The 17844-nt window shown below is 39.9% G+C and overlaps 1 protein-coding gene across 1 annotated transcript in view; it reads left to right on the forward strand.

The window, feature by feature from the left end:
- The window catches only part of pcdh15a (protocadherin-related 15a), a 365233-nt gene that overhangs the window by 293605 nt on the left and 53784 nt on the right, over window positions 1-17844 (forward strand). Inside the window, exons 25-27 of the mRNA XM_077236392.1 lie at window positions 13164-13273; window positions 13508-13648; window positions 15371-15498. Coding sequence (XP_077092507.1) covers window positions 13164-13273; window positions 13508-13648; window positions 15371-15498 — 379 coding nt within the window. The remainder of the gene's footprint in view (window positions 1-13163; window positions 13274-13507; window positions 13649-15370; window positions 15499-17844) is intronic.

Genomic DNA, 17844 nt, shown 5'->3' on the forward strand with positions numbered 1-17844 from the left:
AGAAGAATTAGCATCAAGACAACCGTTATTTACGTAGCACATTTAAAAACAACATAAGTTGACCCAAAGTGCTTTAAATTAATACATTTAAATAAAACATCATATATTTTTTCCGCTTCAAACCCTATTATGTAATCTATTCAAAAGTCACAGAAAAAGATATAATAATATTTGTGGTAACACTTTATTTTACAGTGTCCTTGTTACATATGTTACATGTTCTCACCATAGTAATAACTAACCCTCAACCAAATCCTAATCCTACCTTAAACCTATAGGAAATACATGTAGTTGCTACAGCTATACATGATAGCTGTAACAATGACACCTTAAAATAAAGTGTAACCTATTTTGACACACTAATATAGCACTTTTCTCTGAAGCGCTTTACATAGAAGGGCCGGAATCTTTTCAACCTCCACCAATGTGCAGCATTCACCTGGATGATGCAACGACAGACATATTGCTCCAGAACGCCCACCACACACAAGCTTATTGGTGAAGAGGAGACAGAGTGATGAAGCCAATCCGTATATATGTGGATGATTAGGAGGCCATGATGATGGACAGAAGCCAATGGGCAAATTTGGCCAGGATGCTGGGGTTGAACCCTTCTCTTTTTTAGAAGGACATCCTGGTATTTTTAATGACCACAGAGAGTCAGGACCTTGGTTTAACGTCTAATCGGAAGGACGGCTTCAAAAGATGGCTTATTTTTAAAGAAGATTTAAAAATGGCAAGCGATGATTACTGTCACAACACAGAAGGAAACAGACAGGTGTTATAGTGATAGCAGTGTTTATTGAGCAGAGTGGTGGGAAGCAGCGGGATCCAGGCGATGGTGAGAAGATGGTGACTTAGCTGGTGAAGATTGACGTGGATTCACTGTGCAGGTGACCAGAGGTGGAAAGTAACGAATTACATTTACTCGCGTTACGTAATTGAGTAGTTTTTTTGTGTACTTCTACTTTTTAATGTAGTTTTTAAAATCTGTACTTTTAATTTTACTTAAGTACGTTTTCTTTGAAGTATTGTACTTCGCTACATTTGAAATCATATCCGTTACTGAGTAAAAAATAATAATACAAGGGGGGAAAAAAAATCACACACTCCGGAAACTACTTAATTGATTGAAGGGCGGGAGAACAAACGCGCAAAAAAGGTGACGCAGACCCAGCTGAAGCTGAAAGCGAAGCGCCAAGCGAATAATGGCCAGTATGAAAAGTAGAAAAAAAGCGTGGTTGTCCTCGAGGATAGATATCCAATTTGCAAAAAATGTGGACGCAAAGTGGCTGCAAAAAGAGGATATAGGACACCATCCCTCCTGCAGATAAAGGTATGTCCCGATTTACGTGATGCAAAGGGAATCCCGGAATCCAGTCATGAAATTGGAATTCACTTAATGCAGATGTCACGTAAAACATGCAAAATAATGGATGGATGAATACATGGAAAGAAGAACTGTGCAATAAATCCAATCGCGACATGGTCTGTGAATATTTAAGCTAAGCACAAAAATACTGCATGTAAATATATAACCCTATTTGTTCTGCTGAGCTGCGTTTGTCTACTACATACTGAAGTACTCGTGACGTTCATGGTGTTTTCAGCGTCTCACAAACAATTTGAGGATATGAATACATGAACATTTCCAGAGCTGCTCTGAGAGAACGCCTAATGAGCATTTTCATAATTTTATTTGAGAAAAACCATTGTCAAATACACTTTGAAACAGGTCTTCACTACAACCCGTCAAAATAAAAGTTCGGTTTTACTAGGAGAAATTATGACGGAAATATATTACTATTGTAGGCATACAATAGAACGTAGCCTACTTCTCAAAATAATAATAATAACAACAATAATAATACATTTTATTTGAACATTATTTAAAGGAATATTTTTTTTTTGTCCATGGTTTAATTTAGTAAATCTGTTTTTGCAGCGCTTCCCCAAAAAATAAAAGGACACAAGTTTAAATTTACATTTGATTACCACCGTTTTTGATAATATATTTGGATTAAATCATAAAAAGTAGGGGTGTAACGATACACAAAACTGACGGTTCGGTTTTCCCACGGTTTTGACGTCTCGGTTCGGTTCGGTTTAGAAAGCTAAAAAAAAATTTAAACAGTGGTTTAATGAAAAAATGGTGTCTTTGTCTTTAAATTAATTCAATTACAATTAAACGTTTTGCAAGGATTAAAAATCTGCTAATGCTGTAAACTATATAGGGAGCCGCACATTACTATAACATTAAAGGTTAACAACAGAGCCTAAATTTAGATGCTATTTATTTTTTAGATATAATAATCAACACCCAACACATTGTATGAAAACATGTAAACTGAACATAAGGCAGTTTTTGCATTAACTTTACTCTAATTTGTTATTGAAATATAATAAATTACACAGTTGCTGTCATTTTCATGAAAGATATTTTAAACGTACATTAAATAATCAAGATATAATTAACAGGTTAAGTAAAATATAATATATAGGATAATATTGTGCATTTATTTAGTGCAAGAGTTAATTTCTCTAGGAACCAACAAGTTGTGGACACTGAATCACTAGCCTGCTGAGGTAAATATAATGCTAGTGACAAGCTATGCAGTTTTATTGACGTCTTTGCAACTGCTGAAACACTGATTGAGCGATTACACGAGTTATGATGCCTTTCAGTAATATACTGTATTTTTTAACATACCAGGTGTCCATTCATGTTTATTCTGTAACTGAGGAAGAGATGATCGCGTTTACTCGCGTTTACTCCGCGCTGCCGCTTGAAATGAGGAGCTAGTACAGCGATCTGTCACGCCACATCAAAGAGCGCCAAAACGGCATTTATTGTTTGATTTTTGTGATCAAATAGTCAGAATTTGAAGATTACACCTTGCTTATTATCGAAAGTAACAAATCACGGAGCTTGTTATTTGGTGTTAATGGTGGTCAGGCCGCGGCTACAAAACTGAATTCGTAGTGTACACATTCCAGGCAGTGTTGCCAGATCTCGCAGGACAAAAAAGCAACCAGGCCCGTGAAAACAAGCCCAAAACAAGCAACTTTTTCTCATAGACAGTAAAAGAGCTTTTTCTACGGAGCCCCCCTAGTTTCCGGGAAGAGAAAAATAAATAAACTGTGTGCACGGTTTTACAATCCATGGTGACAGATAGTTTTAAACTGTGGGTACAGATTGTCAATTTACATCCATGTGGACAGATTGGTAAACTGTGCCTAGTTTTGTAAAACTGTGCACACGGTAGTTTATTTTTCTTCTGTAATGAAGCTTGGCTGTCCATCTAGTGAAAAATGTTGGCACTGCGGCCAAATAAAATCTTACTGAAAGCTAATTTTTTGAGATATCAACCTAAAATTTGGAACACAACTTCTTCAGATTTTTGGCTTACATTTTCTGGCAGTTTTAGAGTAAAATATATCTTGTAATATATATATTTTATATAAAATATAAATAATTATGTTTTTACATTGTCATTTTCATAAACTCAAACTTGTATAACTTTTTTTCTTTTTCACTTTCATAATTTCATAAAACTTCACTTCAACAATAATCTGGGCAAATGTCTTCTTTAAAACAAGACCAACCATAAGTCTATATTCCAAAGCATTCTTGAATTACAACCATTTAAGTTTGAATAGTGATTTTCATGTCTATGCGAAAAAAGGGGGAGTGACAGTTAAAGGGTTAAACAATATTAAACTATAATATCTATAATATCTAAAATATAATTTATATATAAAAACTCTCCTAGAGTCCAGTCACCATCAGTCGCGACGGTCGCGACTCGCACGTATTTTCATTTAAACGTCACTCACTGACGTTTTCCTAACCAGAAATAAAAACGATTGCCCTGCTCTGCCTCTGATTGGCTAGTACTCATTGCCATCTGGGTCAGAGCCAATTAGAAGCAGGATGTGGGTGGGAAAAAACTCTGTGTATAGGGAAAGGGGAGAGACAGAGGGAACAGGCAAGACAAACTCCTACGTTTAAATAACATATAGAAAATATCTGCTTGACAACGAGCTGAGAACAAGCCCAAATAAGCAACTACACTTTAGAAACAAGCCCAAAAAAAACGCGACCCGCGACTACCAGTATTTGTAAGCCACTTTACAGAAAAACAAGCCCAAAGTCGCTTATAATAAGCGGACTTGGCAACACTGATTCAGAAACAGCGGCAGAAGCGCCTGACCTGGGCTACAGAGAAGCAGCACTGGACTTCAGGCATTTTGGCATTTCCTTCTCCCCAGTCTTCCTCCAAACTCTGGCACCTTGATTTCCGAATGACATGCAAAATTTGCTTTCATCCGAAAAAAGTACTTTGGACCACTGAGCAATAGTCCCCAGTGCTGCTTCTCTGTAGCCCAGGTCAGGTGCTTCTGCCACTGTTTCTGGTTCAAAAGTGGCTTGACCTGGGGAATGCGGCACCTGTAGCCCATTTCCTGCACACGCCTGTGCACGGTGGCTCTGGATGTTTCTACTCCAGACTCAGTCCACTGCTTCCGCAGGTCCCCCAAGGTCTGGAATCGGTCCTTCTCCACAATCTTCCTCAGGGTCCGGTCACCCCTTCTCGTTGTGCAGCGTTTTTTGCCACACTTTTTCCTTCCCACAGACTTCTTACAGAGGTGCCTTGATACAGCACTCTGGGAACAGCCTATTTGTTCAGAAATTTCTTTCTGTGTCTTATCCTCTTGCTTGAGGGTGTCAATGATGGCCTTCTGGACAGCAGTCAGGTCGGCAGTCTTACCCATGATTGCGGTTTTGAGTAATGAAACAGGCTGGGAGTTTTTAAAAGCCTCAGGAATCTTTTGCAGGTGTTTAGAGTTAATTAGTTGATTCAGATGATTAGGTTAATAGCTCGTTTAGAGACCCTTCTCATGATATAATAATTTTTTGAGATCTGAATTTTGTGTTTTCATGAGCTGTATGCCAAAATCATCAGTATTAAAACAATAAAAGACCTGAAATACTTCAGTTGGTGTACAATGAATCTAAAATATATGAAAGTTAAATTTTTATCATTACATTATGGAAAATAATTAACTTTATCACAATATGCTAATTTTTTGAGAAGGACCTGTATATTGCTATAGCCTACTAAGATGAGTAAAAATAGACTGAAATATGTTGAAATAAAATGTCTGTTTTTAGCAACAAACTGCAAATTAACATGTATATGATAATATATCATACACAATATGTTACAGAGTAAATATGAATGTTTAGACAAGATTTTGTGATTAGTTTTGGATAGATTATAAAGTTTTGACTGTAAAAAAGACTACTGTCACATTAAATAGGTAAGCTTTTGTTCACCAATTTCTGCTCATATGTTAAATATACTATAGTATGATGTTTTGTCAAAAATAAAGTATATTGAATTATCAGCTAAGATGTTATTATAGTGTTTGTTCCAATATTCAAACTAATGAATCCTTACCTTTTTTAATACGTATGACAAAATGTATAATTTTTAAAAAGAAAGAATACACTTGAAATATTGTTAAAATTGTAATTGTTGTTGTAATTGTAACCTATTTGTAATTGGTTACAATTTCTCATTGTAAAATATGTATATATAGATAATTTCTTTTGTCCTTGCATTATTTGGGACCCTTTGACACACCTGTGTGAAAGCCTAATTAATATGCAGCTCATTATGTATGTGGCACATTATCCGGCCTTTGTCTTCTCAGGTGTGAACACGCCTCCACGCATATTGCCTTTCCAAACAAAAGGTGTCTTATAAAATTTAAATCAATGTATTGTTCCCTTTCAAGGGAACTCGAGCTGCGTTGAGGCGCGGTGGGAACGCTCTGCGTGATTGCGTCGTGAAGCACGTGTATAATCAGTCCAATGGAAGAGCGAGACGTCATAGGCGGTGACGTCATAGACCAGGAAGCTATAAAGCACACCAGAAAACAGACCGCTACAGCCTCTGTTGCCTTCAGCAAGCGCTCTCTGTATACTGTCCTTGTCTATTTACTGTTGTCTGTCACAAGCACATTATCTATCTATATACATATATATATATATATATATATATATATATATATTATGGCGAAACAAGAATTCAAGCGTTGTGTTGTCCCTTGCCCTCGTTTCATCACGGGTGGGGACACACATCAGCTTTGTGTTGCTTGTCTGGGAGTGGAGCATGCCCAGTCAGTTCTCGAGGGAGCTGACTGTGAGCATTGCGAGAAGCTGTCCGTGAGGACGCTCCGCTCTCGCCGGGCGTTCTTTGAGGAGGACGGTTCGGTTCGCGCTCCCCGAGGTGCGGGTCCCGCTGCTGCCGAGGCACAGCGAAGGCTTTCATCTTGGGGTTCGCATATGGATCTAGTAGCGGGGCTTGAGACGGGCTCAGCCCTTTCTCAACCCTTACCTGCTGGATCCGGTGCCTCTGCCCAGGAAGGAGCCCGCGCTGCGGCTTCTCCTTCCCAGGTTGGGGCACCATTGTTGCGGCTATCCAGTTCTGAGGATCTGGATGTCGTCAGTGTTGATATGGGGGATGTTGAGTCTTCGCCAGCTCATGCCTCCGGTAATGATGAGGAGCTTATGGAGGTTTTATCTCGTGCTGTAGCTAGATTAAATATTGAATGGCCAGCCGATGATTCTCTGAGTGTTACTAAGAAAAGTTTATTAGATGAAAGATTTTTACCATCTAAAACACAGCCTCCACGTCGGGGACTCCCGTTTTTTCCCGATCTCCACAATGAGGTTTCGAGATCGTGGAATAAACCGGCGTCATTCAGAGTATTTGACCGACACACTTCCTGTTACAGTAATGTTTTGGGTGCATCTGATTATGGTTATGTGACGGTGCCTCGGGCTGAAGAGACGCTCGCGAGCTATCTCTCTCCCGAGTCATCGTCATCATTAAAAACCCCGACGTTACCCACCAAGCCATTAAAATCTACATCTTCGCTGGTGGGTAAAGCTTATTCGGCAGCAGGTCAGGCTGCGTCATGTCTGCACACTATGTCTATACTGCAGGCATACCAGGCTGATCTGCTGAAGGATATCGATGAACGTGAGGAAGTCAGCGCTGACGCAATTCGAGAATTGCGTCGCGCAACATACCTGTCTCTCCGGGCCACCAAGGAGACGGCCAAATCAGTGGGCCGTTCTATGGCAGCCCTGGTGGCCACGGAGCGGCATCTTTGGTTAAATCTGTCTGATATAAAGGATAAAGATAGGTCTGTTCTTCTGGACGCGCCACTGTCACCTTCAACTTTGTTCGGCGACGCTATCAACTGTGTCGTCGATAGGTTTCAAGAAACGAAAAAACAATCGGCTGCATTCCAGAGATTTCTTCCTCAACGTTTCGATGTCCCCGAGACTGCTGGGCGAAAAATGATTATTAAATCCGAGCAGTCTTGTCCGAGTACAAGCTCCTCACAGCACAGAGTGCATCAAAAACAGAGCGTCGCCTCTCGGGCTCCTCCACAATCTGGGGAATCTGGGTGGCGGTCGCAGTCCAGGCCAGCTAGGGGTAGGCAATATCTGAGGACTGTCATCTCTAAGAAGGCTTGGGCTAAGAAGAAGTCCTGACGCCCAAGGCGTCAGGCTTCTGAGGGAGGTCCCCTCCGATGAGGGACGATTTCGAGAAATCGTTCATCCTCGGCACCCTCTGGGGGGCGATTCTCTGAGGAGAGTCGCAGCGCTGCCACATCGGTTGTTCCCTGCCGGTTCGCCGCTTCAGGGCACCGAGGTGTCAGCGTCCCCATACGATTCTCCGAGTAGGATCATAGAACGGTCAGTTCGGTTGTTCCCTGCCGGTTCGCCGCTTCAGGGCACCGAAATGTCCGTACAACCGAATCCCGAGGCCAGTCTCGAGAGACTGGTCCCCTTAGTAGAATTTCTGGCAGCGTGGAAACTACTGCCAAATATTTCTCAGTGGGTCCTGCATATAATAGAAAAGGGTTACAGAATTCAGTTCGGTTCTCGTCCGCCCAGATTTCAAGGGGTCCTTCCCACAGTGGTGGACCCAAGGCAGGCTCGGGTCATGGAGCTAGAAGTACTGACGCTTCTGCAAATAGGGGCTATAGAAAGGGTTTCTCCTCCCAGCAGAGAGTCAGGGTTTTACAGCCGTTACTTCATCGTTCCCAAGAAGGATGGGGGGTTGCGTCCTATTCTAGATCTGCGTCAGTTAAACAGCAGAGTTCACAAACTCAAGTTCAAGATGCTTACACTCAAACAGATTGTATCACAGATTCAGTCCGAGGACTGGTTTGTCACAATAGACTTGAAGGACGCTTACTTTCATGTATCCATTCATCCTCATCACAAGAAGTTCCTGAGGTTTGCTTTCGGGGGTGAAGCATACCAATATCGGGTCCTTCCATTCGGCCTAGGTTTATCACCCCGCACCTTTACGAAATGCGTGGATGCAGCGCTGGCTCCTCTGAGACTCCAGGGCATTCGCGTATTAAACTATATCGACGACTGGTTGATCCTGGCTCGTTCCGAGCAGTTGGCAGTTCGGCATCGAGATGTCGTTCTATCTCACATAAAGAGGTTGGGGTTGCGGCTAAACACCAAGAAGAGTGTGCTCCTCCCAGCCCCGAGGGCCACTTTTTTAGGGGTGATGTGGGATTCGACAACTATGAGAGCACGATTGTCTCCAGCACGTATTTCTGCGATTCTCACAGCCGTAAATATGGTAAAACTAGGCCAGTCACTCACTGTGAAACAGTTCCAGAGACTGGTGGGTCTCATGGCAGCTGCGTCCAACGTAATTACTTTAGGCCTTCTGCACATGAGACCCCTGCAGTGGTGGCTGTTTATATTCCAGGGTGTTTGAATGTGGGAGCAGATATCCTGTCAAGACAGGGGCTGAGGCCCGGGGAGTGGAAACTTCACCCCAAGGTGGTGGAGCTCCTATGGGAGAACTATGGTCAAGCTCAGATAGATCTTTTCGCATCTTACGATACAATCCATTGTCCGCTTTGGTTCTCCCTCACATATCCAGCTCCTCTCGGACTGGACGCTATGGTACAGGAGTGGCCGAGGCTGCACCTGTACGCATTCCCCCCGATATCATTGCTTCCGGGAGTTCTGGAGAGGGTTCGCCGAGTGGGGGCTCATCCATTATTAGTAGCCCCGCACTGGCCGACCCGAGTGTGGTTCTCGGACCTAGTGTCCCTTCTGCACGGCTCTCCCATGGAGATTCCTGTCAGAGGGGACTTGTTATCTCAAGCAGGGGGCACGATATTTCACCCTCGCCCAGAGTTGTGGAAACTGTGGGCCTGGCCTCTGAGGGCCCAGCTCTTAGAATCCGGTCTCTCGACTGAGGTCGTTGAGACCATCCTTCAATCCAGAGCTCCTTCCACGAGGAAACTATATTCATTGAAATGGAAATTGTTCTCAACATGGTGTGAAGAACGTTTTTTAAATCCTGTTAACTGCCCGGTTGGTACAGTTCTCGATTTCCTACAAGACCGTTTCTCTGCTGGATTATCTCCCTCCACCTTAAAGGTGTACGTAGCGGCTATATCTGCTTATCGCTCCCCTTTGGGGGCTTCTTCTCTTGGGAGAGATCCTCTTATTACTCGTTTTATTACAGGCCTTTTCAGAAGCTGTCGCGGTCTGTTTTCTGGTGTGCTTTATAGTTTCCTGGTCTATGACGTCACCGCCTATGACGTCTCGCTCTTCCATTGGACTGATTATACACGTGCTTCACGACGCAATCACGCAGAGCGTTCCCACCGCGTCTCAACGCAGCGTCTCGTTCCCTCTCAGGGAACCAGGGTTACATACATAACCTGAGACGTTTTGTGTAAATGATTAGGCAGGATGATTTTCAGATCATTTTGAAGCGAAAACTCTAGGCAACAACACTCATTAGTCAAAAGTCTTGTGGAGACATATTTAGTATGTGTTGTGTGGCCTTATTTCAGACATTTTAAGTTTTAGTTTTTTCAATAACCATGCATAAACAATATTCTCTCAAAAATACAAGCATGTACATACATCTTGTCCACATATTATGGTAGCCCTGTTTGTGCTAAATAGAGTGTAATTACGCCTTTGCTATTAATATGTTTATAAGCAACTGAAAAAAGCACAAATGTCAGGGCATGTCAAAACATCACAAGGACCCCAAAAACACCTCAGACCCCAGAGGGTTAACCATCTAAATGATTTCTAAACGGTTGTATTAATTTGAAATAGTTGCCAAGTTCCCCTTTAATGAGGGAGTGCAGGTGCAACAAGTCAGTACTCTGGTGATTGTGAACGAGTGGGTGGGTCCTGCTTATTGGGTGATAATTGGGGCTGTGACGTGTGGCTGACTCTGGCTGCATTTACACTTGGCATTAACATGCGACCTGTATCTGGATGTTGTCCACATACACATTGAAAAGACAATTGTAAACGCGCTTCTGATCAGTATGTTATCTGATCAGTGTGTCCAGTTTCGGAGGTAGTCGAGGACGCATTGTGATGGGATCTCAGTGTAATGTAAACGCAATCCATCCATCGTGTCTGCATTCACAGGTGGACGTCACACAAAACCCCGCCCAGTCATTATTCCCCCTCCTCTCTCCAGGAATTGCTGCATGTAGCTGTGTGGTATTGTGATACACTCGAGTGTGAAGTACATCGCAAATATACTGAAATGTTTGCTTTTGCACCCTGAAGTTGCAGAACCATTCATTTTCTGTGGGAGTTCAAAACAGCTTGGCTATGCGAACTTTCCAGAAAATTCAATAAAAAAGTTTCACTTGTAACTCTTCTCTGGTTAATTTTATCTGTTCAGTCGGTTTATTTTTATTTTGTTTATTTTGTTATTGAGAGGAAAGCACGCAGCACATATTTACATATGCAACATCTAAATGTCGCTCTCAGCAGTGTGGGCGAAGTCAGATGTTTGCTAATAGTATATTGCTGCACACGTATTTCGTATTTCGTTTTACCCCTAACAAATAACGAAAAATAACTTTGTTGCGTGTATATATCGTGCCTTAAGATTGTAAAAGGTCACTATTGTATTAGGACACTAGACCAAATAATGCCTTGTACACAGAAATCAGAATTTTAAAATCTACCCAGAATTTCACCACAAGCCAGTGTTGAGATACTAAAACTGGGGAAATGTGATCCCTCTTTCTTAGCCCCGTTAACAGCCTGGCTGCTGCGTTTCGGTCTAGCTGTAAATGGGATAACACAGTTTGGGTCTGACCAATGTACAATAAGTCAAACCTTGATGAAATAAGTAAGTGGATCATAATATAGGAATGAATTTTTTTTATTTTAGGGATAAATCTCATGTGGTTAAAAACTAGTCTTGACAACAGCACTGATCTGCATATTGAAAGTAAAGATGAGTCAAATATCACTCCAAGACACCCCACATGATCTTGTGTGTTCGACAACAATAAACCTAACTGGGCAACTAGGCCAGGTAAGCAAGACAAAGAGGAACCTAAGATAAAAACTTCGGTTTTGCTCTCATTTAATTGTAAGAAATTATTTGCCAGCCAATGTTTAATGTTGTTTTAAGCAATTTAGAGCATGCTCAGATGAACGATTCCTGTCTACACTCACTGAGAAATAAAATTGTGAATCGTCAGCATAACAATAATAAGATATGCTGTATTTCTGAAAAATAAAGCTCAGGGGAAGCATGAACAGTGAAAATAACAAGAGTCCTACGATTGACCCTTGAGGGACACAACATTAAAAGCAGCACTTAGATCTAATAATAAAAAACAAAGGATGTCAGGAGTCCATGGAGAGTAGAATATCATTAGTGGTCTTTAATAATGCAGATTCAGTGCTGTGCAAATGGCTGAAACTAGACTGAAATGTATCTTAAATGTATTTAGATTTGACATAAAAGGCAATTTAGAGATCATTCTGTAGTTGTTGTGTATTGCCGGATAAAGATTAAACTGCTTGGAAAAACTCCACTTGCTAATGAGCTGTTAACCCTCTGGGGTCTGAGGTGTTTTTGGGGTCCTTGAGATGTTTTGACATGCCCTAACATTTGTGCTTTTTTCAGTTGTTTATAAACATATGAATTGCAAAGGTGTAATTACATTCTATTTAGCAAAAACAGGGCTACCATAATATGTGAGCAAGATATATGTACATGTTTGTATTTTTGAGAGAATATTGTTTATGCATGGTTATTGAAAAAACTAAAACTTAAAGTGTCTGAAATAAGGCCACAAAAAACATACTAAATATGTGTCCACAAGACTTTTGACTAATGAGCGTTGTTGCCTAGAATTTTTCTTTTCCTGTAATTCTTGTCTGAGAGTGCGAGTAACATCGTTTAACCAAGGCTGGGAGACACACTTAGTCCTCCTAAGCTTAAGTGGAGCGACATTATCAAGTGTGAAAGTACAAGATTTATTAAAATTCAGTGTCGATTCTAGCTAAGACATCCTCTGTGAAATGTGTTAGATAAAATTCTGAAAACATATTTGCAGTAGACAAGTGAATGGACCGGGAGTGCAGTAAAGGGTGAGAAAATTTAGGGTGGGGCACTAACATATTATTGAATAATGGTCAGAAATACCAATATCTAAGATTTCTAAATTGGAAACACAAACGCCATATGATAAGATTTTGGAGGTCTGTAGACAAGTGCGCAGAAAGCAGGACCCATCAATTGAAATATTTATGTTCAGCCTTTGACAACAATAACAAAAGATATGGAGAGTGTTTTTTCTTCCCTTTAAAAAAATCTTTATTTTTACAAAGAAAACTATTGATGATAGTTTAGCATTTTAGCTTTATTATTTTATAATTTGCCATGTTTAGCCATATTTTCATCAGAACAGACCTTTGACCTTTCAGTTGAGAAGCTTCTAAAGCTTTTTGATTTTTCTTTTGACCCATGATTCATGTATGCTGCTTTTGAATGCAGTAATTAAACTCTCTTCACCTCTTAAAGTTAAGTTCTTCTGTTCTTTCTGCTCTTTGTGTAGATATTTTGTGGGGGTGTAAGGCCTAATGAACCGCTCTGATGTTTATGCAACATATAACATATTTTAATATAACATTAAAATTAAATTTCTATCACAGTAATCTCATGAGAAATGGCAGTGCTCCACTGCCTTCAGCTGTGTGTTGTTTAAATGCTAAATGAAGTGTGTAATTTGTTCTGGTTTAATTCTGCTGTTTTGGGCAGGTTTAGTCCGGTGAGTGAGAACGCTCCTGTCGGGACGCCTGTGGGATTGATTCTGGCCGTAGCTGTCAACACCACCGTCTTTTACTCGATAGTGGGTGGAAATGATGGAGGTGAGTAACCTGTATGCAAATGTGGTTCTTCAGTAAATTTGGTCAAATTCAGCTTAAATTTAGAATAAAATGTAGAACAAACTGGAACCAACAAGCACATATAGTTCCTGGTTGAATTGGACTACAGGGGATTTGTGAGAAACAAAATACTACCGTGAATGCCTAGTGGCCTGAGCGCTCATCATTGGTGTAGAAGACACTGTGAACTGTTTTCTGATCAGTTCGTGTTTGCAGGTGTGTTCAGAGTCAATAACCGCACCGGGATCATCTACACAAACAAATCTCTGGACTACGAGACTGTGATCAGTTATGTACTCCGTGTGCAGGCCGATTCCCTCGAGATCATCCTTGCCAACCTACGCGCTCCCTCCAAAAGTAAGAACAGCACTAAAGCACATATTTCCAAGAATGTATAGCTTTTTATATGCAAAATAAATGGAAATTAATTTATATGCAGCTTTATAGTGAAGGAAATGAAATATATAAAAGTCATTATATTGAAAAAATCTGTGTATAGAATAGTACATGACAACACATTTCGAATGAAATTCTAAGTTAAGATATTTTCTGGTGAATCTCACAAAATCTGTCAATAGGCAATTAGACACTGTTTGAAAATCCCATGCACTCTTTTTTGCAAAACTATAAACACATTCGCACTCACTAAAACACATTTCAGACTGTGAAGCACTTGTGTTGCAAAAAGCTAAACGCAAGCAAAATTTAAACACAAATAAAAAACAGTTTACATACAATGACTCAAACTTGTTCAAACTTATTTCTAATGATGTGATCAAACCAGCTGTACAGAATAAGTCAGTTCAGCGTGCACAGGTGACACAGTTGCAATGAATGTTGATACAAACAATAGATGGAAACAATCTCAGAGGAGGGAGAGTATGTGTGAGAGGTGATGGACAAGAAGGAATAGGATGAGGAAGAGATGGAGGTGTGAAGTGTTATCAAGGCTGGATCTGTCAGACTAGTGGGTTTTTCCCTTTTCCTGGCAAGAGACGACATTACCTGTGATGTGGACAGAGTCCTCAGGCCAGAGCCAACAGGAAGACATGATGCTGAGGCAGAATTAATCTCTCACTGACTTTGTGCAGTGGAGTATACTGTAACATGCTTTATCAACATGTCTGTAAAACATATTCTTTGGGATTGCCCAACCGTTAATGTTATGAGACAGTGCTTTTTATCAGGACACACTTTTAAGGACTTATTTATGGATCCAGAATGTATTTTGCAATTTTTAGCGCATTTAAAGAATCTGTACTCTTTGTTTTGTACATGTACTTATTTATTGTTATTCCTTATTATTATAATAAGTAGTTTCAAGGACCAATTGCGGATGACAGGCCCAGATTTCATGAATCAGTCAAATCCCAATGGATGGAAAAAGTTCCATCCTATATTTTTGTTGTTGTCGTTCAATATTTTTCTCATTGAATATTCACCCAGTAATGAGCCACATAACAGAAATTAAATGGGTTGTAAACTCCATGTCATGTTGACTTAGAAGTTTAGTGAGCACATCACAGGCCTCTGACAGGACAAATTGTACATGAGAGAGAGACTAAATGTGTGTGTGTGTGTGTGTGTGTGTGTGTGTGTGTGTGTGTGTGTGTGTGTGTGTGTGTGTGTGTGTGTGTGTGTGTGTGTGTGTGTGTGTGTGTGTGTGTGTGTGCGTGCGTCCGTGTGTCCTAACATGTGTCTTGATTTCTCTTTGATATAAATGTTGTTGTACATAAAAGGACTGGCACACATTCTCTCTCTCTCACTTACCGTCCTGTTTTTCTTCATTTATTTATTTTCTCTCTTATTGAGCAGTGATATACAGCTTTTCATCTGCACTTTCCCCTGTGTGCGCATAGATCTACTCAGATGACTTTATATATTGTCGTTTAATGCAGCAGAAGACAAATGCTTCCTGACAGAGCATATTTTTCACGTCTGCCAGTGTGAAGAGGGTTGCTGAAGCTGTGTGTGTTTACATTAACGCTACCTTTTTGGTTTTAACTGTGACAAATAGGGTTTATAGTTCCAGTTCCATAAACTGAGGTCTGTTTCTCCTGTGTGTGTGTTTAAATATAGCAAACACAGCTAAGGTATTTATCGACGTTCAGGATGAGAACGATCATCCTCCTGTCTTCACAAGGTCTCTTTACATCGGCGGTGTGACTGAAGACACTAAGACCTTCACCACAGTACTGAAAATTGTGGTGAGTATATGTGCATATGTTATGTGTTATTTATTCCTAGGCAGCGGTGTAGGAACAATCTGAAATGTTATGGGGCCACAATATAAACCTTAGGCTAGACTCATGAATATTAGTTAGGTTACATAATGCTCATTCAGTAGTACTAACGGATTTGTTGAAGCTAGGTAAGTAAACACTTGCATTGACAAAACAAATTTCGGCTATTGTGTAGAACACAAAAGGAAAAATTTTGAAGACTGTTCACATGTTTGCCAATGGCAGTTTGTAGTGATTAAAAAAAGGTAATGGTAAGAACATAATTATTTTATGCTATATTCTGAGTCTTCTGAAGTCATGCAAAAGACTTTTTTCTAATTTGTTTTTATCTTATTTGCAATTGTATTCAGTGTCCTTTTTTCTTCTTTTGTCTTCTTTTCCCATAATGTTTTACATGACACGTGACTCAACAGTTAAAACATGCAAGATGGAGACATAAAGATGTTTCAGAAATTGTACTTCTTTGTTTCACTGAGAAATCTATAAGCAGACAAGTTTGAACCAAATTTATTTGATTAAAAATACAGTTAAAAAAACTGTATTTGATTACGGCTGTACTCGTAATATATAAAAAATGTGCTAAAGCTACATTTTCAGCAGCATTAATCCAGTCTTCAGTGTCACATTATCCTTCAGAAATCATTCTAATCATTCTAGCAAATCAGCAGATTTGCTGCTCATTTCAAATTATTATCAGTGTTGAAAACAGTTTTGCTCCTTGATATTTTTGTGGAAATTGTGATACCCCTTTTTATTTTTTGATCAATATGAAGTTCAAAAGAACAGCATTTATTTTTTGTAACAATATGAATTAGAAATTTTAATATGAAAGTTTTTACTGTCACTTTTGATCAATTTAATGTGTCGCCAAATTTTTGTCTATATATATTTCTTCATTTGTTTAAACTTGAGATTGCACTTGAGAAACTGACATTGTATTAACCACAAAACATGACATCAATTAAAGTTTGTTGTGTTTTGATATTTAGATTGTGGTAGTTTGTTGTTAAGCACAATACTATCAGAATGCACTGGAACAATGGTGGTTAATTCATGGGGTTTGGAAATGTTCTGGTGGTGTTGGTGTCTGCAGTATATTATATTTCATTTTTACAGAGGAGAACTTGCTGTTCACATCCTGACACACCTGTCAACACTATTGAATATCTCTCTTGCTGTTCAAATCTACTCGCTCCACATCTTAGTAACTGTGCTTAGACAGCTTCTCTCTCCATTCTGACAATGTGGAAGACAAGTGACGGACACCTGTTAAATACCCACTGGGTTCTGTGTTCCCCTGCAAGGTGACCGTTATCTCATAAATTGAGTCTTTTAGCATCTATAAAAAGCATTAAGATGTACATTCTGATGATATATGGGGAGTATTACATTTCTAGGTCATCGCTGAAGTGGAAGCTGCAGAGTATTTATTTCTCTATCTCTGCCACCAAGGTTTTTCAAGGGATAGTGTGGCCAACATATTACTTTATTTAAGAGTTACTAATAGCTGATGCCAGTGCAAACTTTTTTTTGCCATTAAAAACTACTGTCAGTTACTAAAGACACGCAGTGAAACATGAAAAGACGTGAACAGTTATTTTTCCGGCTGACCTCATTGCATATGCTTTTGTAGGAGTTTCCCTTTCAGGTGAAAAATGTATGGTAAGAGAAAATTTAAATAAATCATGCATCGTGATTTACTCAGGTTTGCGGGAGTCCATTAACTAGTATTTGAAGATTCGGCATCGTGCTCTCGGTGAGTGAGAGAACTCTGATTGGCCGTTCAGCTTAGTGAACGAGTCAGTGCATGAGAATTACATCAAAACAGCGAGCAAATAAGTCAAAACGGTACAGATAGAAGGCTGTTCTAACTTTACCTCATCTTACCTCAGTGTTCCTGGGCAAATATTTTAAAATTAATATGACCGGAGTGGAATAAAGAAAGTGATCAACAGGACTGATATTCAAACACTGTTTACGTTTGCTTTGTTTACGATTTGTGCATCTGCATATGTAGCATCTGCAGATGTAGTGAATAGTGAACTAACATATTCGACTGAATACCATTACTTAGTAAATTGTTAATCAGAGTTTCTTGTTAGTTAATAGTAGTTACTAGAATGTTGATAGTGCGTTACTCATTTGTTCTTGTGTAGTTATTCATTAATGAAGGAACAGTATTCTAAAGTGCTACCCGTGTTTCTAATTCCATCAACGTGTGGGGCGAGGCTTTTCTCCACTGACTTTCTATTGCCGCTTTTCCACTGCATGGTACGGTACAGTTCGGTTCGGTACGGCACGCTTTGGTGC

The sequence above is a fragment of the Siphateles boraxobius genome, unplaced genomic scaffold (genome assembly GCF_051911475.1).
Source record: "Siphateles boraxobius isolate OS27281-9 unplaced genomic scaffold, OSU_SipBor_1 20, whole genome shotgun sequence".
NCBI classification, from domain to species: domain Eukaryota; kingdom Metazoa; phylum Chordata; class Actinopteri; order Cypriniformes; family Leuciscidae; genus Siphateles; species Siphateles boraxobius.